Source organism: Artemia franciscana, chromosome 1, assembly GCF_032884065.1.
Source record: "Artemia franciscana chromosome 1, ASM3288406v1, whole genome shotgun sequence".
NCBI classification, from domain to species: domain Eukaryota; kingdom Metazoa; phylum Arthropoda; class Branchiopoda; order Anostraca; family Artemiidae; genus Artemia; species Artemia franciscana.
In genome coordinates, this window is record NC_088863.1 from 37,594,781 (window position 1) to 37,620,925 (window position 26,145).

General features: G+C 35.9%; 2 protein-coding genes across 3 annotated transcripts in view; one reads left to right on the forward strand and one right to left on the reverse strand.

Moving 5' to 3' along the window:
- The window catches only part of LOC136029155 (uncharacterized), a 112,267-nt gene extending 86,318 nt beyond the window's left edge, over positions 1-25,949 (forward strand). Inside the window, exon 6 of the mRNA XM_065707253.1 lies at positions 25,284-25,949. Within this exon, the coding sequence (XP_065563325.1) occupies positions 25,284-25,411 (128 nt within the window). The 3' untranslated portion in view covers positions 25,412-25,949. The remainder of the gene's footprint in view (positions 1-25,283) is intronic.
- LOC136029163 (uncharacterized) overlaps positions 1-26,145 on the reverse strand; it is a 902,097-nt gene that overhangs the window by 759,696 nt on the left and 116,256 nt on the right. The window lies entirely within an intron of this gene.

A 26,145-nucleotide genomic window follows, 5' to 3' on the forward strand; every position in this document is an offset into this window, starting at 1 on the left:
AACAGTCAAACTTTTACGTAATGAGCAGGGTATTGAGTGGGGGCAACCTTCATGTGCGAAATAACTTCTGTTCGTTGGTCTTGAGTTTTAATGCTGCTCCTTACTTTCCGTTTAAAAAGCATGTTTTTTTTATTTAATATTTATTCGTTTTTCAAATAATAAAGGTAAATCTGGCTCAAACCCATGAAATATACCCCATCTCTCACGGGAAACTCCTCCGTGAAAATTTCATTTAAAGTAAAGTACACCCCCCCCCCGTCAAGACAGTTCCATCCTTGCTCAAAATCCCCCTCCCCGTAAAATTTCTTGTGGACGATTCAGGCTGAAAATTAACCTTAGCATGCTTTCATTGGAAAAGGATTTTAATCTCTAATCGTTCTCTCGATAAATCTGGAAATGCCCCCTCCCGTATAAGCTTTTTCCGGAAACCAAAACACGCCGAAAATAGCCCCCGGATAATTCCCCCGGAACATATCCAAGTGTAAAAGTGAATTGGCAAAGATAATGTAAGACATTTAGCAAGAATTTCGTATAGGCATTCTGTCAAATTCCCCCAGTGTAAAACTTTCTCTGGAATTTTCACCCTCTCCCCCCAGAAATGTTCCTCCCGCAGAAAGATTCTCCCAATGGAAATCCACCCCAAGCATAAATCCCCCCTAAAATGTATGTATAATTCCCAATAACAAATATTATACGTAAACAATGGAAAATTTCATAACTTACAGGCCTCTCCCCACGCACTTGGGGGGGGGGTCATTTGACCCCTGAAGACATGATTATTTGATCTTTCAACTATACTGAACAAATTGGATATCTCAAAATGTTGATCGGATAACTTTGGGAAATAAATGGGCATGGGAAGGGCCCAGTTCTAGGATCCTTATTTCAATACGGTCACCCCTGGAAAAGAAGCAGAAAAAAGCACGCATCCCTGATGTAGTAAAAATAGCCAAATGCCACGTTTTTGTATATAGGAGGTTGTAACTTCTACAGTATGGTTTCTCGCGTACGCTGAAACTGGTGGTGTGATTTTCATCAAGATTTCTTGAATTTTAGGTGGTGTTTCCCCCCACTTTCAAAAATTAGAGTTTCGAGATTAGACTTCGAGCTTAGAGTTTCGGTTACTGTTGAGCCGAGTCGCTCCTTTCTTAGAGTTTGTTACCACGAACTGTTTGATAAGCATTGATTTCCTGATATATTCTAAATCTTAGTGTTGGGATATGCATAAATTTTCAAAAGCAATATTGGGAGTAAAATAAGTGTACTCGAAGTTATAAAAAAAAAAAACATGAACAGTCAAAGTATACGCATAATAAAAAGTATATTTGCCACAGTTAAATATAATTCTGCTACAAGAAATATCGACGAGGAGTTATGTTTCCCCGTTAACCCCCGTTAAGTTCTGTTTTCTTAAACAGTTCTTTCTTATTGCGTTTTTTATTTTGTTTTCCTGAATATTTTCACTCTTTTTCGAAAGTGGAAAATGTACAAAACCTAGTAAAAATTTAGCTAAAACAACAAACAAAGGCAGATCAATCAGAATTGTCATTTGAAATTAATCCAAGGTCACTTGATCTTTGAAACTTTTGTTAATTAAGGATTTTGAACGTTTTGTATTGAATGCAGCATTAACCGATTACCTTTCTCTTAGTTTCCTCCAAAGGATTAGACAACCAGAATATTCTCCTGCTCATGTCCCCGCTTTAGCCTTGATTAGTTAGATTCACTGCGTAATTTTCTTGTTTTAAATTGAGCCACAGTATTTTCATATTATCATTAAAAGTGCAAAGCAGTTCGATCACTTCTGCAACATAATTACTTTTTTTATTCTTTGCCTTTTAAGGAATGTCTGATCGGTAACTAAGAATATTAAATGAAAGTCACGGTATGTTAATGCCAGAGTGTAATGAACAGATATGGTAACACCCCCTTCTCAACGCACAATTTAAGAAAGCCAAGCTGACTCAAAGAACTGCATAAAAATTGAAAACGAAAGACCAGAATTATATGAAGGAATATATTCTCCGAGATAGATAATTCAACCGTTATTGCCGATGAATGGCTAGTAACGAGCGAACCGTGTCAGTAGAAAGTGAACTCAAAAATAAAAGCATTTGTTCCATAGTGGTACTTCTGTCAACACTCCCTTCTTTACTGTTAATTAAATAATAGAAAAACTTTTTTTTGAAAAAGAGTAAAATCAAAATTTAAAACAAACAGAAATTATTCCTTATACAAAGGGGTTCTGCCCCCGCCTCAACCCTCGCTCTCTACGCTAAAGTCTTAAAGTTCTTTAAAAGTATTTCAGTCAAACTTTAACGTAAAGAGTGAGGGTTAAGGCGGGGTAGACTTCACCATATACGGAATAATTTAAGTTTTTTAAGTTGTAATATTACTCATTGCTTTTAAGTTGGAAACAAACCGTTTCTTATATTTAATTTCTGACCATGTTTAAAACCATGCCAAGAAATATCCCCTTTTCCCCCTATCGTGTAGATTTACCTGGAAACATCTGCCCGGAAAATTTCCTCCCAACAGGAAAGTCTTCCAATGAAAAATGTGCCCTGCTGAAATATCTCCCTAATAAATTTCTGAGTATTTCTCATTAACAAAAACTATATACGAATAAAATGGCAAATCTCATAAACTACAGACCTTTCCACAAGGATTATGGGAAGGGGGGGTACTTCGTCACCAATGGCATAGTTATTGGATATTTTAACTATGCTGAATTAAATGACTGTCTCAACATTTTGGCCAGATGTCATTCTTGAAAAAAAAGGCGTGGGAGGGGGGCTAGTTACCCTTTAATCTTTTTGGTCACTTAAAAAGGGACGTACAGCTTTTTATTTCCGTTCGAATATGCTCTCCTCCCATCTTTTAGGACTATTTGTTCAATACGTTCACCCAAGGGAAAAAAAACAAAAGAAGCAAAAAAAACAAATTACACGCATCAACTCAAATCCAACTCAACTCAACTTTATTAAGAGCAAATAATAATGCATATCTTTTAACACCCCCAAAAAAGGCTCAATGTCCTGTGAACGTAGGGAAAAACATTACAATCATATCTATCCAAATTCATAATTCAAGATAAGGGAAATAAGCAAGGAGAGGAAAAAGAAATCACAAAAGAGAAAAACATGAAAATGCAAATAATTGTATCAAACCTTTTTTTAAAATCCTTTACACTCAATTGAACTGGCCAACTAATATATATTACTATTGTTACTTATAAAAAAGAAGAAGAAAAATTTTACCCAAATAATTTTTCATTATTCTTTTGAAGACCCCGATGGAGTGGCAATCTCTGACATTCTTCGACAGGGAGTTCCAAACCCTGCTACATGCGTATATAGGGCTAAAATCTTGCCTCGTGGTTGGAGTTCTAACAACCAGTGAAACTTCAGAGTTACGAGTTACATGAAGATTTGCACTAACTCGGGGTTGTAACAATTTCGAAAAACAAGAGGGAAGTAGATATTTATGAATAAAAATAGCACAAGATAGGAAATCATATAAACGGAACCTAAGGAGAGATATTGTTGACGTATTATTCGTATCTGAAACTAACTGACGGGCCTTTTCATGAAGAAGAGGAAGTGGTTTTAATAGGGATGGGAAGTACTCATCCAAACAATAGAACAGTACTTTATCTACGGCTGTATGATAGAATTATAAAGAAGCTTTAAAATACATCCAGAAAAAATATACCTTAGCTAACGTATCATACCTAATTTTCTTGACATTTTTAATCGGAGAAGTTTAATATGGTTCTTAAATCAAAGATTATCATCTACAAGGACTCCTAGAAACCTAACAAACCTATTTTGTGACCTAGAAATAATGCCTTTAATACTTGGAATAATATTCAAACCAGGAAATTGCAAGCCGATTCTGGAAAAAAAAACAAAAATTGAGACTTGGAAACATTTAGAGGGAGACAATTTGCTTCAAACCACTCATAAGCTCTGTTCATCAGTATTTGAAGCTTTATTACCAAATTATTGTGATCCTTCTCGGCACAAACAAGCGTACTATCATCAACAAATGCAAATAAATCAACATTTTGTTCAATATATATTGAATTAGGAAACTCCAAATCATCTGGGTGACATAGAGTGCAACAAATGAACCTTGGAGCATCTTTTATAGCCCAATTTAAGTCATTGGCACATACAATGTAAAGCAAAGGACCAAGGATAGACCCTTGTGGAATTCCAAAGTCTACTTCGGCCTTAATATCAGACCCTGCATCAAAAGAAATAAAACGTCCATGAAGATAAGGTTGTAACCATTCTAATGCTTCTCCCCGAACACGAAAATGCGAAAATTTTGCAACAACAATACCATGGGACGAACTGTCAAAAGCTTTTCTCACATCCAAAAAAAGTGCGGCTGGCGTTTTCTTCAAGTCTAAAGCATTATTCTCAAAATAAAGAAGGCCAATACAAGCCTCTTCAGTAGAATGCTTTGGACGAAACCCAAACTGGTGCTCATGAAAAAATTTCTTCGCTGCAAAGAAATCTGCCAAACAAAAATGGAATGGTTTTTCAAAAATCTTTGAAAATATAGAAAGAAAGGAAATAGGCCGGTAATTTTAAGTATCACTCTTGGTACCACCTTTGTGGATGACGATTATACGCGCGGATCATTGTCTGAGGGAAAAATCCATTTCGATGCTAAAAGATATATCAAAAGAATTGGATTTTTATGCTGATTTTAAATATATAAGTTTCATCAAATTTAGTCTTTTTCATGAAAAGTTACGAGTCTGAGAAAATTTGCCTTATTTTGGAAAATAGGGGGTAACACCCCCTAAAAGTCATAGGATCTTAACGAAAATCACACCATCGCATTCAGCGTATCAGAGAACATATAGAAAAAATTTCAAGGTCCAATCTACAAAAATGTGGAATTTCGTATTTTTTGCCAGAAGACAAATCACGGGTGCGTGTTTATTTGTTTGTTTGTTTGTTTTTTTCGTTCTTTTTTTCCCAGGGGTCATCGTATCGACCAAGTGGTCCTAGAGTGTTGCAAGAGGGCTAATTCTAACGGAAATGAAAAGTTCTAGTGCCCTTTTTAAGTGACCAAAAAAATTGGAGGGCACCTAGGCCCCCTCCCACGCTCATTTTTTCCCAAAGTCAACGGATCAAAATTTTGAGATAGCCATTTTGTTCCGCATAGTCGAAAACCATAATTAACTATGTCTTTGGGGATGACTTACCCCCCAAAGTCTTTGGGGGACGGGCTGCAAGTTACAAACTCTGACTAATGTTTACATACAGTAATGGTTACTGGGAAGTGTACCGACGTTATCAGGGGGATTTCTTTGGTTTGGGTGTGGGGTTCAGGGGAGGGGGCTATATGGGAGGATCTTTCCTTGGAGGAATATTTCATGGGGGAAGAGAAATTCAATGAAAAGGGCGCAGGATTTTCTAGCATTATTATTAAAAAAACAAAACAATGAAAATATAAACATGAAAAAGTTTTTTCAATTGAAAGTAAGAAGAGGCATTAAAACTTAAAATGAAGCATATGAGGGGTTCTAAAAATACTTTAGCATAAAGAGTGAGGTATTTTGGAGGAGATAAATACTTCGCTCTTTATGCTAAAAATTTTTTTAAGTAATTTCAACTATTTATTCTACGGCCTTTCTGATTCAGGGGTCATTCTTAAAGAATTGGGACAAAACAAGATTTAGTATGAAGAGCGAGGTATTAACGAGGGGACCAACCCCCTCATATATATAATCAAAAATATAAGAATATAAAAATTTGTTACGTAAGTTAATTCTTAAGTTACGTATATTTTTTACTAATAAAAACGTTCGTTAAAAATTAAAAGATCTAGTTGCCCTTTTAAGTAACCGAAAAATTGGAGGGCAAATAGGCCTCCTTCCCCACCCCTTATTTCTCAAAATCGTCTGATAATAACTAGGAGAAAGCCATTTAGCCAAAAAAAGAATTAATATGCAAATTTCATTTTAATAATTTATGTACGGAGAGCCAAAATCGGACATGCATTAATTCAAAAACTTTCAGAAATTAAATAAAAAAACAAGTTTTTTGAAATGAAAGTAAGGAGCGACTTTCAAAACTTAAAACAAACAGAAATTACTCCGTATATGAAAGGGGCTTTTCCTCCTCGACACCCCGCTCCTTGCGCTAAAGTTTGATTCTTTCTCGCAACTCTACTTTTTAAAACAATAAAAAACTTTAGCGTAAAGAGCGGGGTGTCGAGGAGGAAAAGCCCCTTTCATATACGAAGTAATTTCTGTTCGTTTTAAGTTTTAATGTCGCTCCTTACTTTCATTTCAAAAAACTTGTTTTTTTTTATTCAAACTTAGAGCATACAGGAAAAAGGTCTGATATATCCGAAATAATTACAGCATAATTTTAAGAAGAAAGAGAGGTCACTATGTTATCAACTAAGTGGAGGACGACTCAGTGATACGTGTAGATATCAAAATAGAAGGCAATAAACCAAAAGAAGTCATAGCAGATAAAAAATCAATTGCCATTGATTAATAGGTTAATATTAAAATCTCCCATGAATATAATACCAAGTCCAGACTATTAACTTTTTACAATACACCCATAAGAATATAAGGGAAAGAACTAAACGATGCTTTAGGGGGGGGGGGTGATAAATCTCTGCGAATAGAATGGTTTTCTGATTAATTAATACAAAGCGACTCAAATACTCCTTTAAAATTAACAAAAAGATCCTTACGAACCGAATATATACAACTATTATCAATGTAAAAAGCAAGACCCCGTTTACACATTTTGACCTATTTAACCGTTCAATCGTATAACCTGGAAATATCTACCAATGAATTATTATTATCTTTTCAAAATGTTTCACCTAATCCGATTACATTAGGGGATGAAAGAGACCCACAAAGAAGGAATTTGAATTCATCAAAGACGAACAAAGTCCTTGAATATTAAACTGTGTCATTTAGAGCTCACCGACCCCAACTTGTTCTTCAAACAATCTACTTCTATTTTTGGTCTCATTTTCATCAACAACCCCTAAATAATCGTCTTGCTGCATAATCCCACTCTCATTCACTACCTCTTCTAAATCTAACGGTTCTTTTTTCAACAGCTCAAGACAACCTTGGAAAGAAAAACCACCAGAACAATTAGATAAACTTAATATATTATTACAAGCCAGTTCAATCAAGTGTTCACCTTTGCCTGAATACGCCATGATAGCTTGAAGATAATCGTGGATTCAGTATTAGGGATAGGTAATGCCAACAAATTTTCAAGCAAAAACAAAAGAAAGAAGACAAGAACAAAAAAAATCAATAGCATCAGTGCATAAAAATTGACAAGAACATATAATAAGGAAAGACAAATAAAATGAAACCAACCGAAAAAGAAAAACGTAAGAAAAAAGGGAATTCTTTCTACTAGACGAAAAAAAAACACAGCACATAAAAAAAACAACTAAAGAATGATAAATTAAAAGATCATACACAGTCTGCAATAGACTTAAACTTAATGAATTTCACATATTTGATGTCAGCATAAAAAGTAGAGTTTCGTTTACTATTCGGCCGAGTCGCTCCTTACCTACAGTTTGTTACCACGAACAGTTTGAAAGTCTAACTTTTTGTCATGAATGCTCTAATGCAAGAGCAATGTGAAAAAACATTTTTTATTTGTATCGCAATGCCGTACTTCAAGAATGAAAAAGCTTATTTGATTGTATTTGCTTCGAAGAATAGAATTTTTTCGTTTATTTATTTTAAAGGGCAAATGGCAAATAAAGTGTTTGTAATTTTGTCAATTGGCTATATTTTTTAACCTTAAAATGCTGTCAGGAAATTACTGATCAGCGTTTGGTGCAGAAAACGGGTGTGGAGAGGGGTGTAAGTTGACGGGGAATCATTTTTTCATGTTTACAATGTATTTTGTTAAGTAATTTCAGTAATATTTTTCTTTTATTAAATTTGGTAAGGATCGAATAATTTTTAAAATCGTACAAGAACTCAAGGCTTGTAGGGGGCTGATATTGGTTGGTTCTCCTAAAACTTCTTAAAAATCAAACAGTAAGCGGTAACAAACTGTAGTGAGCAGCGACCCGGCTCAATTGTAACCAAAACTCTAAAAAATAGAATTTTAATATAATTAGTTGCATCAAAAGAATCGTATTTTAATACAGGTTTTAAATGATTATATAAGTTTCATCAAGTTTAGTATAACCCATTAAAAGTTACGAGCCGGAGTAAATTTGCCTTATTTTAGAAAATAGGGGGACCCCTTAAAAGTGATAGAATCTTAACTAAAATCACGCCATCAGATTCGGCGTATCAGAGAACCTTACAGTAGAAGTTTCAAGCTCCTATCTACAAAAATATAGAACTTAGTATTTTTTGCCACAGGACAAAGCACGGATACAAGTTTATTGGTTTTCTTGTTTTTTTTTTGTTTTTTTTTTCAGGGGTGATCGTACCAGCCCAGTAGTCCTAGAATGTCGCGAGAGGGCTCATTCCGTTTGATATTAAAGGTTTTTGTGCCCTTCTTATTTGACCAAAAAATTGGAGGGCACTTAGGTCCCCTCTCACGCTCATTTTTTCCCAAGGTCACCGGATTAATATTCTGAGATAGTCTTATTCTAAGATAGTCATTTTATTCAGCATAATGGAAAACCCTAATAACTATGTCTTTGAGGACGACTTACTCCCCCACAGTCCCCGTGGGAAGGGCTGCAAGTTACAAACTTTGACCAGTGTTTACTTACAGTAATGGTTATTGGGAAGTGTACAGACATTTTCAGGATTTTTTGGTTGGAGGGAGTGGGTTATGTGGGGTAACTCTCCATGGGCGAAGAGAATTTCCATGAAGGGGGCGCAGGATTTTCTAGCATTTTTTCAAAAAAAAAAAAAAATAAATATGAAAAAGTTTTTTCAACTGAAAGTGAGGAGCAGCATTAAAATATAAAATGAACAGAAATTATTACGCATGTGAGGGGTTCACCTCCTCCAAAACCTTGCTCTTTACGCTAAAGTATTTTCAGTAATTTCAACTATTTATTCTATGGCCTTTGTGATTTAGGGGTCATTCTTAGAGAATTGGGACAGAATTTAAGCTTTAGTGTAAAGAGCGAGGTACCGACGAGGGGGTGAACCCCCTCATACACGCAGTGAAAAATACGAATATGGAAGTTCGTTACGTAAGTTAAGTCGTAAGTTACGTATATTTTTACTAATAAAAATGTTCGTAAAATTTTAAAACTTCTAGTTGCCTTTTTAAGTAACCAAAAATTGGAAGGTAACTAGGCCTCCTCCCCAGCTCCTTTTTTCTCAAAATTGTCCAATCAAAACTATGAGAAGTCCATTTAATATGAAAAGTTAGTTTGAATTATTCATGTGTGAAAAGGTAAAATCAAAACATGCATTAGTTCAGAAACGTTCAGAAATAAAAAAAAAAGTTTATTTAACTGAAAGTAAGGAGCGACATTAAAACTTAAAACGAACAGAAATTACTCCGTATATGAAAGGGGCTGTTCCCTCCTCTACACCCCGGTCTTTACTCTAAAGTTTTTTACTGTTTTAAAAAGTAGAGTTGAGAGAAAGAGTCAAACTTGAAAGAGTTGAAAGAGTCAAATGCGAAATTCCAAATATTTATACATACGAGCTTGAAACCTCTTCACAAGGGTTCTCTGATATGCTCAATCCGAAGGTATGATTTTACATTAAGATCACTTGGTATTTTGGGGGTCTTTTTCCCCCTTTTTTGAAAATTGGGTAGAATTTTTCAGGCTCGTAACTTTTAATTCTTATCGTTAAACTTGATGAATGTTTGTATATTTCGAATAAGCATCAAAATTTGTTCTTTTGATGTATCTATTGTTATCAAGACTCTGTTTCTTGGATTCTCGGTTACTATTTAGCCACATCGCTCCTAACTTAAGTTTTTTACCACGAACTGTTTGATAAAATTAAACTTAATCAATTGTATATATTTGGAATCAGCATAAAAAAGCCAGTTGTTGTGATGCATCTATTGCTATCAAACTTCTGTTTTTCTTAGTTTCGGTTGCTATTGAGCCGACGTTCCTTATAGTCCGTTGCTGCAAACTCTTTGAAAATGGGCAACTCGTGCTAAAGCAATATGGATTTTTATATTCATGCGTACTTTTTGTTCGTAATTTCAACAACCACTTCTTTTCGACACTGCTCAGTTCAATGCAAAAAGTAGCAGTTCTTTTTTCAGTCAGGAAGCAGGTTAACAGAGAATTCTAATTAAAACCTTAGTTTTATGGAAAATTATCGATGCCGGCAGCCTTTGAGACATTAACTGTGAGGTTCTAACAATCCCTGTCAAATTTTAAAGTCATGTCAGTCATTTATATTCAGCTTCTGGAAAAGGTAGAAGCTTAGTTGTTTGAAGTGCTACAAGAACACTTAATGTAAAGCTTTGATGATTTTAGCCAGATTTAAAAAAAAAAACTTTTACAATCGCTTTTCCGCACGTTTTGACTTCACCTTTCTCCATTTTGAAGCTCATTTGCACACCAAATCAACTAAGTTTTCTTATTTTCCATTTTTCAATACGAGCTTACAGCTGAATGCCATGAAATATATCGTATATTTTTTTTAAATAAAATGAGTATCCTCCCCTAAGTCTATTTTTGTCGTTCTCTAATCCTTTTAAGAGTAAAATGAGCATGAAATGAAAAGGTGCTTCTTCTACTCTTTTTTTGTCTCGGACTTTTTATCTTCAAAGACATGTTTCCCTTTTTCATACACAATACCAGAATAGATCTCCAACTTCAAATTAAATATTCCAGCTTTAGGTTATGAATAACAGAAAATGATGTTTTTCACGCATTGGGTAAAAAACGAAGTCTTTTGTAACATAGAAACCTTGTGAAAGATTAATGTGTGTATATATGTCACAGTATGATGACCTAACCAATCATTTGATCCAAAACATGGGTTTTTGATCAAAGGACTGTTTCTTTCGTCATATTGCAACATCAAGTATATATGTATATATAATATATATCAAGTTCGTGGAATTGGATTTCCTTTAGTCGACATGTTACCCGGGAAATTCGACAAGAAAGAGTTAATAATACTTTTCTTTGCTGTGAACAAAATATTCAAAGGGACTAGACTCTATGGTAATAATTTGTCTAACATTAAGCCTTGAATTAGTTTAAAAAAGAAAAATTCTTGAAGGATCGAACTGAGCTATACACAGTCGTACCGAAGGGACTAAAACACAAAATGATACGAGTAAAATACAGTTTCAAATAGAGCTTTTAAAGCACTGAACATTTGTTCTATAATTCAAGTTTCTTTGAGCTATTTTCTACTCAAGGCGTTTTAGTCGTAAAGCATTTTACTTGTTTTGTGTTGTAAAAACGAAATCTCAGTCAATTTTCCCAACCTGTTTATCATTTCCCTTTGCTGCTATTCTTAGTCCAGGATTTCAAGGAGACAGCCCACCTTGTTAGTCGGTAAGAAAGCCTAATCCAATTGAGTAATTACTTAAACCCCTTCCGTTCTCATACTACCCATTGTGGTTGCTCATTACGATGGGGCGTTAATCAGGTCTCAATATGACGCTTTATCTAGTACTTTACTGAATTCAGATATTGAGAAGGTTCTTCTAAATTTGTTAACTGTGGTAGAGAAAGTCAATTTTCTCTGTCAACATACTGAGGCCGATGATTATGTGTTGATTGTATTTGCCAATAACACTAACAAGGCAGACCAATAGCCCGGGTGTGAATTACACTTGCAAGAGACTATTGACAACATTCCCCTCAACGCGCCCTGAAAGTTTGACTTAATGCTCTCAGTCGTTCTTGAGGGATTGCTGATAAGCCGTTTTGATAACCTACATGTACATAGGCCTAGTGTGATTTGATTTCGTTCAACATTTCCTGAAAGTTTAACTTTATTACCCTTAGCCCTTCTTAAGATCTGGGATCATGCATGTCCCCTTTCCATATAACAATCCCTTTCCTGCAAACAATAGGCAACTTGCATAACCTATACCCCTTGCCTCAGGGAATGTAGTGGACCATGTTATCCCCCGATACATAATTATTTTACCTTTAGACTATTTGGAACAAAATAGCTATCTCAAAATTTTGATCGGATATCTTTGGGACGAGGGCAGCTAAAAAGGGCATGGGAGGGGGACCGGTTGCCCTACGTTTCCTTTTGACTCTTAAAAAACACTAGAACTTTTAATTTTCAATCGAATAAGTCCCCTCTGAAGTTTTTTTTTTACGTCTCTTCCATATGAAGTGGCGAGGGAACAAAAAAAAATATTACATTGAAGCCTTATTGGTTTTTACTATAGGCTACGCTAGTGCCTTGCCCACGGAAAAATCTGTCTATTAGTCGACTTTACGCCAATGTTTTAAAAGGATAGTTAAATACAATGTTTTTAAAAGGGCGACATTAAAATAAAAACAAGCACAAGTGTCAGGTTAAGAAAGGAATTCAGCCTAAAATAAACATAAATTTTATTTTTAGATCCATAATTAAATTAGATCCATAATTAGATCAATAATAGTGCAAAATATCCGCCAAACGAGCAATATTTCCCTGAAATTTCTGCAGTATTTGCCACCTAAATTTATAATTTCTAAAAATTGATGAAAGTACATTCTACCCTATGGAAAAACTTTGACGATGCTAAATAATAAATTCTTCGTTCACTACAACTCTCAAGTATGGTACCGTCAAAATGATTTATTGCATTTATAGATTCTGGTAAGACCCTACTGGGTCACAATTACCAACGAGTTAAGGAAAAAAGAGAGAGAGAAAAAAATCGCTAACCTTTAGATATTTAACTATTTATAAAGTCTTCTTGTCCCCCTGTTCATCTAAAAAAAAAAAAAAAAAAAAAAAAAAAAAAAAAAAAAAAAAAAAAAAAAAAAAAAAAAAAAAATCACACTGATAGTAATTTAAACACAACTGGAGAGGAAATGAATGGTCGCAGTGTCTTTGTTGTTTTAAGCATAAAGCTTGTGTTGGGTTGAAGGTATTTTTTGTTGGAACGGATATGAATTCAAATGGAGAGATGTTCTGATTTGGTACAAACACATTAGCCCTTGTTTACACTATTGAATATTCTCGTGCCTTAAGATATTTTCATTTCGTTCTCATTTAAAATACTTTCTCAGTTCCTTCAGCGAATAATGCCATTGCTCTTAGTATGAACTTGCAAGTTCTAGGTGTGAATATGGAGTGCTACCGGGAAATGTTTCCGCGAATTCTGTATCAGAATTCCCAGACTAATCAACCGAGCTAATTGACGAAACCAATGTACTGTTTTAGGACTAAATCCCTACTTCTCTCCATTGAGGGTGGCTTCTGTCGACTCAGGGATCAGAACTAATTGTTTGTGGGATAGTTCCGAGGCTGCTTCATTTATATTTCCTGTATAAACCATTTGTGGGTGGATTTTTTTGATCTTACGTACTTAGACTTAGGTCTCCCCAAGCTGACTGGCGCATAGGGCGACAAGGGTGGCTCTCCACGATGACTTCTCGAGTGCTGCCGACCAAAGATCTTATATTCACAACCTGAACAGTGTGGCCTCCTGAAATCGTCCTACTACAGCTCTTTGACGCCCACAGCTCTTGAACACGGGGACGACCCAGCACTTCTCATCTTGAGGGAGGTGACCCTTTCCCATGCGCACCATGTGACTCCAGTATACCCATCGAATACTTGTCATTTTATCTTTAGATCGACGCTGTAATAATAGACTTTCTTTTATCTTGCAATTTAGTGTGAGGAAGTTGGAAATACGAAATCCCAATAAGCTTTTGAAAAAGCATCTCAATTCTCACCGGACGAAGTGTTACAGCGTTATGGATATGAATCTCACCAAGGTTATGAGAAATTAATTTAGTTATGCCCCATTGGATATCAGCTTTTTCGGTCTGGTTTTATTGTACAAAAAGCTTTTTTTTATCTAGATGAGGTGGTTTGAACTTCCAAAAATAGTATATCTAGCTAATTATACAGAATATTCGTACCGAAACTATATAATTTGATTATTAGGTTATATACTAGAGTAAAGTAGCAAGATTAGAAACCGATGGTTAAAGACACCTAAACTTGAGTTTACAGATTACAGGTAAACTACATGTTACAGATTATAGCACCTTAGCATGACTAAAAATTTGAGTCAGCCTTAAAAAGAAAAATTACAAATGTCATCTAGTATTACTTACCTCTGTGTGAATGAGAAACTATTTAACGAACTAGGTGAGAATTTCAGAAAATGGCTAAACTTCTCCAAAAAAGAGAGGGAAAGGCGGCCGGAATGCTAAAGAACAAAATTCCAAGAGCTTTTGAAAGGGTATTTATAAAGCCTCGCAGTATCGGAGACTACTGACACTCAGCGTACATCCAAGGAATAAAAATGAACCTTCATTTTACAACGCCAATCCGATAAAATTAACGGCTACAGAGCATCGCAAAGTTGCACACCATCTTTTAGGGTGCTGGTTAAGAGAATATTTTATTTTGGGCCTCAGAAAAGTATTTTGGGCTCACATTTTCAAACTGTCCATGAGAGGTACTACAGATGCATTGAAGGAGTATCCAGATGATCAAGGATTTTACCTCTTGCCTCTTTTCATTAGGAAGAGCATATATATAGTTAAATATATTATGATTTTTGCAGTAAGGGAACTAAGAGGGTTGAAAGTTCTCCTCTTTTTGAGGAACAAATAAAAAAAACAAGTTTTTTTTTAACTGAAAGTAAGGAGCGACATTAAAACTTGAAACGAAAAGAATTTATTCCGTGTATGAAAGGGGCTGTTCCCTCCTCAACGCCCTGCTCCTTACGGTATCTCTCAATTCTACTTTATAAAGAGTAAACAAATTAAGCGTTCTTTAGAGTTTCGTTTACTATTGAGCTGGGTCGCTCCTTACTGCAGTTCGTTACCACGAAGTGTTTGATTCATTAGTTTATTTCGGAAATCTCACTTTAATTGGAAAAGAACCCGTACAAAGCGAACTCTTTTTCTGAAAGTATTGTTTTGTAAAAGTACAATTTTGACGTAATTGAGAATTGAGGGGCTGGTAGCCCTCCTAGTGCTTAAAGTTTCTTCCTGGTTAGGGACGTACGTGGGGGAGGGTTGGTTCAGTGTCTGAACCTTCCCCCCAAATCCTGAATTTTCTTGATTTTTTTGGTGCTTATTATCCAAACTTTCAATTTTTTTATCCCCCCGTCTCGATTTTTTATCATCAGCCTCCCTAATTTTTTCTTCATTTCCCTCTCCCCGCCTAAGAAATTTGTGTGTAGGTGCCTGTCCCTGGGTATGTATTAAAAACGAACAGAATTTCTAAAAGAGATCATTGTTTTCAAAGATAGAAAAAAGCGGCAGTAAAACTTAAACATTATTCCATATATGAAGGTAGCTGCTCCCCCTCCTTTAAACTCCAATCTGTACTATGAAGTCCGACTTTTGTTTTTCCAAACAGTGCCTTAAAAACGAATATTCAAACACAGGGGCAGTCGGAACGATATAAAAAATATTTGTGACAGTACCTTCTGGTGGGAAGAACTTACTGATGCGGATTTGTTTCAAACAGTTCGTGGTGACGAGCCACCGACAGACCCAGGTGTTGGGGGGGGGGGGTTCTGGCTCCCCCTTCCAAAATTTATCTCTGTTTTTTTTCTTTTTTCACTCTTTTTTCGAATAAATTTGTCAATTTTGTCAATTATTGGCACCTCTATCAAGTTGGCCCCCCCTAGGTTTTGCTCATTGACACCCTCATCACATTGGCCCCAGCAAGTTTTTTCTGTGGATCCACCCCTTTAGCGAACTCTAAGTAAGGAGTGACCCGGCTCAATAATAACCAGAACTCTAAAAAACGCAATTTTAATACAAATAGATATCAAACAGCTCGTGGTAACGAACTGTAGGAAGGAGAGACCCTGCTCAATAGTAACCGAAATTCTAAAAAAAAAAACAGAATTTTGATACCAATAGCTACATCAAAAGAATCGCATTTTAATGCTGATTTTAAACATACAAGTTTCATCAAGTTGCATCAACTTACCCATCAAAAGTTATGAGCCTGAGAAAATTTGCCTTATTTTAGAAAATAGTTTTGTATTGTTTTAAAAAGTAGATCTGTGAGAAAGAGTCAAACTTTATCGTAAAGAACGAGGCGTTGCGGAGGGGACAACCCCTCTCATATACGGAATAATTTCTGTCCGTTTTAAGTTTTAAGGTCGCTCCTTACTTGCAGTTAAAAAATTTTTTTGTTATTTAATATCAAAAGAACCGGCTTATCATTTTAATTTCAAATATATAAGTTTCATTTAAGTTTAGTCTTATTCATTAAAGACTAGGAACCTGAGAAAATTTGTCCAATTTTCAGAAAAAGGAGAAAACAACCCCTAAAAGCTATAGAATCTTAACGAAAATCATACTATCTGATTTAACGTATCAGAAAACCCTATTTTAGAGGTTTTAAGCTTATATCTGCAAAAATGTGGAATTTTGTATTTTTTGCCAGACGAAAGATCGCGGATGCGTGTTTATTTGTTTTGTTTTGTTTTTTCCAGGGGTGATCGTATCGACACAGTGGTCCTAGAATTTCGTAAGAGTGCTCATTCGAACGGAAATTTAGAGTTCTAGTGCCCTTTTTAAGTGACCAAAAAGATTGGAGGGCAACTAGACCCTCCCCCACCTTTTTTTTCCAAAATCGTCCCATCAAAATTTTGAGATCATAATCTTGAGATCAATTTGTTCATCATAGCCTAATTGAAAGGCCAATAACTATGCCTTTGGATGTAACATGGCCCCACAGCCCCAGGGAAAAGTCGTTAAGCTATAAAATTTTCCCATTGTTCACGTATAGTATTTATTATTGGGATGTATGTATACATTTTCATGTGGGGGGACGAATTTTCTTCTGGGGGTTTTTCTACTGGGAAATTTTTCATGGGGAGTGAATTTTCCAGGGTTGAACTTATCAGGGCAAATTACACACTGGCGAATTTGCAAAATTCATAAACAAAATTATTTTTATATGTCTCACTTTCTCTTTTCCGTCTCAATTTTACACCTGGAGTTGTTAAGGGTAGTTTTCAGGAGTAAAGTTTAGCCGTGGTCGAATTGTCTAGAAAGTATTTCCGTGAAGAAGGCGTGGAGATGGGGCCAGATTTCCTGGCATTGTTTAAAAAACAATAAGAAATTAAATTAGAAAAAAGAATTACACTGAAAGTAAGGAAAAACAATAAAACTTAAAACAAATTGAAATTATTATGTATATGAAGTGATTGTCCCCTCCTCAACACCTTGCTTTTTACGTTAAAGTTTGAATTTTACCCCAATCCTTTAAGAATGGCTCCTGAAACACAAGGGTCGTTTGATTAGAAAAATAAGAATCTTTTTTAAAATTACTAAAAAAAACTTTGGCTTAAAGAGCGATGTGTTGAGGAGGGGGCAATCCCTTTCATATATGTAACAATTTCTGTTCGTTTCAAGTTTCAATGTTGCTCCTTACTTTCGGTTGAAAAAACTTGTTTTTTTTATTTAATTAAACAATAGAATTGTCTGCTCGAATATTGAAAAGGGTAATGTCGGTAAATAAAATGCTTGTGGTTCAATTTATTACTCTAATAAATTCTTTCAGTAAAGCACTGTTAAATTTAAAGACCAGAATATTTAACAGGGGGCATCACTATTCAAATACGGAATGACTTCTATCCGTTACAAATTTTAATGTGCATCTTATGCACAGCTTATATACCAATATATTGGTATCTAATCTGTGCTCTTATGATTATGTTGATTTTACATTGGAATTTAATAATACAAGCTAGGCCTAATTAGTGAGAAATTGTAAAAGGGTTAATGACTGGTCTGCTAAGAATAATCCACAACTCAGTTAACATATTTACATTTTTACGGAGCTTCTGCAAATCTGTTTCACAGCAAAGCCAATGTGAAATCACCAATATAGTGAGACATTTCAGCGAAGTATTCAGATAAAATGGTTAGTTCAACAAGCATTTTTAATGATGCTTCAAGATAGGAGGAAGGATTCGTGGCCAAATCAGGTGAAGAATATATTAGACCGTGTAGGGCTAGGTAATTGCTGGAATAAGGGAAAGAGGATAGGAGAAATGGTAGGGACTGTATCTAGGTTAGTTGCTAGTAGGCTAGAATCTCAGGAAGTTCAGGTTTGGCAAGCTGAGAAGGCCGCCTCGCCGTCCCTTGGGATATATGCGGAGGTCAAGGAGAACTGGGGTGAAGAAATTTATCTAAAAATGGGATTGGCTCCGGATGATTTGAAATGGGTAATGTATGTAACGGGAAATTGTATGCCTCTTGGAGAACGTAGGAAATATTTAGGAAGAAATAGACTGAGGGATGGTCCTTACAGTTGCCCTATGTGTGGAGAGATGGATGAGTCTTTGCAACATTTTTTAGGGGATTGTAGGGAGTTGAGGGATTTGCGCTTGGAAATATTTGGTAAGGAGGTTGGGGGCAGAGATTGGATTTCAGAAATTTGAGAAGTAGGTATTACTTAACTATAAATAATAGTGGAAAGTTCGTCCGGGTAGGTATGAGGTATCGTGATGTTTTCTTAAATAATTAGTTTAATGTCTTTTCAGTCTATGTTTGTTGCTGTATTTTTTTTTCAATTGTTCTGTGTATGTCACCATGGCCCAACTGGGCTTTTCGTGTGAATAAATCCATCTATCTATCTATTTCTATCTATTAGATATAGGAATTGAAATACTTAAGACTTTTTGTTCATCTTCTTTTGAAAAGTTTAAAAAGGTTTCAACAGTTAATTGATTTTTAATTTGTTCTCAATAGTAAATATCTAGCCAAACTGTTTCCTTTTTTGGAAACTTTTGAAAAATATGGCAGTGAAGGTCATTATTACTGGCTAACGATAATTTGAATATGCATTTCTCTCTTTTGCGTGCGATAACCTTTAGTTAGCACAAACCGCCACAATAGTAAGATAAAAGACCTTACTGAATTGTTAACTACAAAAGAAGTCTTAGAACGAGTTTTTTTAATAGCGAAGTAACGAAACACAAGAATTGTGTCTTTATAGACACAATTCTTGTGCCTATAGACGAAACATAAAAAATGTTGGATTTTAGTCAATTCATTGGAGCACAAATTTCGTGTTTCATTTTTTATTAGGTAGGATGATTGTTTATACCTTAAAATCTTCTTAGAAAACCATGACTATTCTATATCCTTGCTTCTACTCGATTCAAAGAAAGATGACCTGTTTTAGATAGAGTAGGTGTTTTCGAAGACCACAATGCCTTTCCATGACGTATAAATAACAGTTCAATAGGGAACATCCTTTTATTAGACAGTAAATCACAACAAAATACTCTGGATATTCTGTCATATACAGTTGCCATCATCACAAGATAAACTCTTAGACAGAGGTAATAGTGTTTCTCGCACCAAGGGCTTTTATTAATCCGCAGCAGTCTCCTTTCGAATCAAGCATCCTCCCGGGCGTAAGGGCAGGGCTTCCACTTCGAAATTGTCAAAAACATATTATCATAGCCAAAAAACATGAGAACGTTGAAACTTGAAAAACATGAGATTTTGCATGAGAATTTTCTTTTGTTTGTATTTTGAATTCATTGTTCAAACGAAACCCAAATTCGGCAGCAGATCACTATATCACTCATTTCTATTTAAACTCAACTTTCAACTAATAGGGACGTATTCTGCACTCCTATTAGTGTCTGGTTTTTACTCATTGGGGTTTGGTGCTGGTTTGGTGTTGCACCTACAGGGGAGATTCTTGGTCTCATCTATTTACCACATCCCGCTTACTTCTTACTAGAACCTGACTCCCGAACAAGTTTTGGGGAGTCTAAAATGATGAGGAAAAACTAGCCACTAATGAGCCCGAAAATGGGTTAAAGAAGTCACCAGCGAATAAAAAAAAAACATATATAGGGAAAAAACAGCTTTTTTGTCTTACATACCAGTTGTATAATACCACCAATACAACTTGTAATGGCGGTAAAAATGTCAGTAATAGAGAGACAGAACAAAGTAGAATCGAAAATATGTTTTAGATTCTTAAGTCCGGTCTTCACCTCCCGGAACTTCCGGAGTTTGGGCTTCCAGATTATTCTTTGACGTTTTCTTCCTGTCATCTGGAATACGAACCGGTGCGGAAGTATATCAAAATAATCCGGAAAAACGGGACTTTTGAACTTTCAGGTTTCCGGAATTTTGGAGAATTCTGGAAAAAGATGAGGGGGGAGGCTCTACCCCCCGATCACCCGTTCCAAATTTATTATACCTCAATATTTCGGATTCCCCCTTCTTCCCCTCCCCCACGACTATCGGACCGAGTAAAATTTTATTTACAAGTCAGTTTGATCGGGTTCTTGATGCATCGATCCCTCAATTCTATCCATTTTTCGCGATTTCCGGTCTCCCCGAAACAGAACAAAATAACACACTTAGAAAAGTAAAATAATACACTCTTAATACACTTTAAAAAAGATTTTTCCCTTTGAAACAGATTTGGTATGGCTGGCTTTGGCCCACATCTTAAAAGCCATCCTCCTATACTGTGAAGCCGATTTTACCGGCACTCGAAATCGTTATTTTGATATAGACTAGGCTATATACCGAATATCTATAAGATCCGTGAGAATGGTGTATTCAAATTTGTACTATAGAATTCTTGAACTGGCAACAGGTTAAGAACTGGTTTCAAGTTATTTTGGTAAAGAAACAGATAATAGAAGTATAAAAGCCGCCTACCCCCTAGGAGAGGTCAGTGGCCTACTTCTTGGGTTGCACACGTGCAGGGATGTATAACTGTCCAGTTCCAGTAAACTTGGTACTTACCCTTAAAAAAATCCTTTCGCGTAAGGTAAAGAACGTCCTTATTGTACACAAATTATCCAGTGAACCTGATCTGGTCAGATCAGATGAAGTTATAAACTGAGAATCAAATCAACCCTGTTTTGAGCACAACAATGGTGAGTCACGGGACAAGCTGCCGACAAATTCATTAATTAAGGTTCGCGGAAATGAAATTCCCTACGGACAATTAAGACATATTTTGCAGTTTGCCAGAAAATTAAAAAAGATCATAAACGTCAAGTTGGAAAGAGCTCAAATCAACAGAAATCGGGAGATTATATCGAATGAAGGTAAATATGAGAAAAAACCCCTGAATATGTCTAAAAACATGAGAAAACCTTTAAAAACATGAGAAAAACTTGAGAACAGGAGACAAATTTTTTTTTCGCATGAGAAATCTTCCGAAAACATGAGAAGTGGAAGCCCTGCGTAAGGGTATTACTAGACTACAAAATAGATTTCTGTCGATATGGTTCATCCTGTATACGAGGTAGTATAAGCTTCCGTCAAGCCCTTTGTTTTTACGCAAAATATAGCTGGAGCTTAACTGGAAAGATTTTAGAGGGTACAAAACTGGTAGCTTTTGTTACGGTTCGTTCTTACCAATTACTTGATATTTTCATGGCCTTCTCCGAGGGCTTGCTTATATTCACAGTTGTGTACACCTTAGAACATGGTTCATGCGTGGTGGAAGTGTGTCACACATGAGGTGAGAAGGTACAACTTAGTGGAAGAAACCTACATGTGACTCGAGATTTGCCGAGTGTGGCAGAACAAGTGGCGATCTGGGATGTACAAAGGTTGATGAGGAGTAAAAGTCCTTCGTATTTCAAGAAAAAAAATACAGTTATTCAAATTAAGAAAAATCCAAGGAGTTAACCATTTTTGGTCATTTGCTATACATATTAGGAGCGCTACTTGTTTCTATGCACATGGCTCCGCTCTTGCAACCGCGTCGTCTTTCTGTCTTACACGAAAAACTTCAGCAAGGCTAATTCTGGCGACAATGCTATTGAAATAGAGTCTATTGTCAATGGATGGCAAATCTTTACTTATCAAAATAGCCAAACAGAGAAAACAACCACACCCCTTGCCACGTATTACTACTACACTGGATAAAGAAGAAAATTGTAGATAAATCTCAGAGTGTAGGTCACTAAATTAACAGCATACGGTACGTCCGTTGTTAAAAGTCTGCTGGTTGTGCTGAGATAAGATCCTATTTTATATTCAAGTCCCAAAGCTTAAGCAGATAGGTTTATGTAGGCATATTTCTTCTCATCAACTAGGATAGTAGGCTGAGATGGGTGATACTACATTCACCCTCTTCATTCACTTTCTTCTCCTGTAGCTGTCATGCAGGAAACCTATGTAGCCTCAAACTTTTTAAACCTTGAATAATTTGGTGGTAAAACATACCTAGAAATTACTTGTTTTCTGTCAGTTTTTTTTAGTCCATTGGGCTGCAAAGCAGCAGAGATGCTGGTAGATTTCTAGACAAATATAGAATGAAAAACTGTAAATATCATTAGCTGGTAAACATTCAATTTTTCTGTTACTTTGGTAGCTGAAGGATAAACTTACCCTTCGTTCAAGTTTGTAACGCTAACCCCAAATATGCTAATTATCACACCTGACTCAAGTGCAATGACTCGGTGATCCCATTGTATTCAGCAATTCTCCTTATTTTTCCTAAATTTCTAAACAACTAAGTATCTAGTGATATGCCGCTAGTCTCATGCCGCTCATGCGCGATCAAAGTAATGTGCAGCTAGGGTTTTACATCTCTCCGTTACGAGGCTATAAATGTCAGTTGAATCTTCTTTTGAAGGAGCAAACGCTGTAGCTTTTAGGGAAGAAATACTCAGGAAAATCGTTCAAGATCAAGTGCTACACAAAGCGAAGCTGCTCCTCATATGCTTTGTTCACGGCGCGTCAATCTTTAGATAATTGGACAAAGATTTTGCTTTCGTGTCTATCTTGTCGGTTGGACAATGGAAAGGCACAATGCAAAAAGGCGCTACAGAAGGAGGCGAATTAGTGTACATGTAGAAAACAGCTATTAATGCTATGTAAAACTTCTCACAAATAGATTGGACTGAGCCGTGGGTAGCGACCAAACCTGTCCTATTCTGGATCTTTTGAAGTGATGTAAAAAATGTTTAGGAGCACCAGAACATAGGAGGAAGACATATTTGGCGATGGATCTGATGCAAGACTTTTGAAGTGGGATTATTGAGGTGGATGATAGGTGGCTGTTGCAGTGAAAGTAATCCCCAGTGCTCTTACGCAGGAGGATCTTAACTTATTTAGGTGATTTTTCAACGAGAGATCTGTTGGAAAATGGGTTCCCGGGAGACGAAGTTCGTGGGCAAGCTGTATAGCTTAATTCTCTATGATGAAGTTTGGGTGGACATGAGACAATTCTGATTGGGAGATCAGCAGCTTCTTTGTATTAAATGCTTTGAAATTGACCATTCATGCACCGGACAGCTTTTCAATTTTCAAACGATATATGTTGGTGTAGCGTCTTCCTGTTTTGTGAAGGCTTTGTATGTCCTCCTGTTGACGGCAAAGTAATTTAGAGGGTTGGCAAGATTGTCTCCTGTGCTATTTCTGAAAATAAGGACAAGCGTAGGTCCTTGGATATTACCCTGAAGAACACCTGCCTTTATTGGATTTTCGTAGAAAGTCAACCGATCAAGAGCAACCCACAGTTAACGATCAAAAAGAAAGTTCTCAATTACTTTTAAGACACATCTGTGGACACAGATGGCCCAAATTACATTTCTATATTTCGAATTTTACGTTGGACATTTTCCCAAATTTTGGTTTGTGTTTCCAAGGAACATATGAAACTAGCCTTATCTCAAGTGATGTTTATTATGAAAACATTTATTCATGGCAAGCTTTATTTCATTTAAAATGATATTTAAATAGATAAATTTACATACTTTGCCTTATCTAAGGCGCCTGTTTATTTTCATAACTGTTTTATTTCCACAACTGTTGTAATTAAATACGAACTAAGAGAGAGAGGAGAGAGAGAAGAGAGAGAGAGAGAGAGAGAGAGAGAGAATTAAATACAAGAAGATAGAAAATACAGTTCAAAATTGAATCACAATACACTTATTCCCCCTCGAAAGGCTCCATGGCCAGGAATACAAGGGGGATACAGGAAGTGAGACCTCCTCCCTTCCCTCCTTTAATGGCTTTGAGGGGATCCCTTAGCAATTTTCTCAAATCGTGTCTCTCTCTCTCTCTCTCTCTCTCTCTCTCTCTCTCTCTCTCTCTCTCTCTCTTCTCTCTCTCTTTCTCTCTCTCTCTTCTCTCTCTCTTCTCTCTCTCTCTCTCTCTCTCTCTTTCTTTCTCTCTTCTCTTCTCTCTCTCTCTCTCTCTCTCTCTCTCTCTCTCCTCTCTCTCCTCTCTCTCTCTCTCTCTCTCTCTCTCTCTCTCTCTCTCTCTCTACTCTCTCTCTCTCTCTCTCCTCACTCTCTCTCTCTCTCTCTCTCTCTTCAACCCTTTAACCTATTTAACCCATTTTAACCCTTTTTGCCCATTTTGACTCTTTGACCATGGAAACTTTTTTGTAATTAAAATTTTTATAACGATTTGCTATTTATCTTTCTGTAACTCGAAAACGAAATGTTTACGTTCCAACTTTGAAAAAGAAAAGAATAAATTCTTCTACCTTCAAGTAAACTTTACTTGAAAATTTTCAAGTATTTCATACTATGTAGCAAATTTTTCTTGGAACTCTAGAATGCTAGACGTTTATTTCAGCTTTTTCAAAGCCTTTTCAAGAGCTTTAAAGCATTTTCTTTATTTAATATTTTTTTTTTCTTCCTTTCTTTGCAAATGTCCTTCCTTCGTCTATGAATGTCTTAACAATAGAGGAACTCCCTCTTGAATGGGATAAAAATCTTGCATGTCAGGAGTGTGGATTTGGCTATATCAAAACGCTGCTGATTGTGAAGGACTTTAGGAGAGGAATAGTTCACACGATTAAGGACAGTAATGTTTTGATCAGGAAAATCGGGAACTTCTTTACTGTTGTCGTTTGCGATTTGAGAATTTGGCCGGTCTCTTAGCAAGAACTTCTGTCTTATTCTTTGCATCCTACACAAAAGTCCCGTGGCTGATTTTTAGCGAAAGAATTTAAGTTCCCTGAGAAAATGATAAGGCATCTTTGATAATTCTCCTGCGGTTCTTTACGAAAGCATTTTGAAGCTTAGTAACAACTTCTTCCCTGTTCTAACCCCAGGATTTCCAAATCGCAAAACTGCGACTCTACATGCTTTGATGAAATCAAGTCTGCTTTTTCATTATTTGGGAGCAGCTACTGGTTGTGTGCCTTTTGTTTTGCTCACATTGTCTTTTTGCAGCGGTCGCTGAACCAAGAAAGACGCTTTATTGGGCGGTTAGCCCACAAAGGTTGAGAGAATTCAAAGTTCACTGTATTCTTCGGATGGAGAATGAAGCCGAAGCACCTTGTGTCCATTCTGAGTTTTGAAGGTGGTTTGGAGTGGTATATTTTCACGACACCTACAGGCGAGCTTTAAGGAAAGGTCAAAGAAGTTATGCAAGCTAAAGGAAAAAACTGACGAAAAATTTGTCGTTGAAAAGATTCTGTTTAGTTATAATTCTCATAAAGAATTATAGCTATTAAATAATCTACTTTTTCAATTTGTCCAAGCTAGCTGTTCTTTATTACTTGGACAATAAAAGCGTTTGCTTGGAAAAAATTCTCGTCCTTCCCCACTAAATTCCCCCTTAAATGAAACAACCTCATATAACTGAGGAGAAAGTGATCGCATATTTATTTCCTTGTACGTATTGCAGTTTTGAATCGTCCCTTTGACTTAAGTTATATTCCTTGCCATAATTTTAAGTCCCAGTATTTAATCGTCGGTCAAAAGATCTGAAAATATTTATGTAAAAATGGTCCATGTCTATTACTGAATTTTTATTGAAATTTGCTATTAATGAATTTTTGTTATTGCTACTTTTAAATACATGTCTGGGTGTTCCAAGAATGATTACATTCTTGTAATCTTACTGTTCTTCCTGGACTTGGCAGGTTCTAGATTAGTAAAGGGAAATGATTGTACGATTTTATTTATTGTTGGAAAATATTTAAGCACTTGCTTTAAGTAATGGATGCCTAAATGCTAATTGGATTTTTTTTTATTAGATACAAAACATTGAAAAGAACTATCCTTCTTATGTGTTCCCTAGTCATGTTTT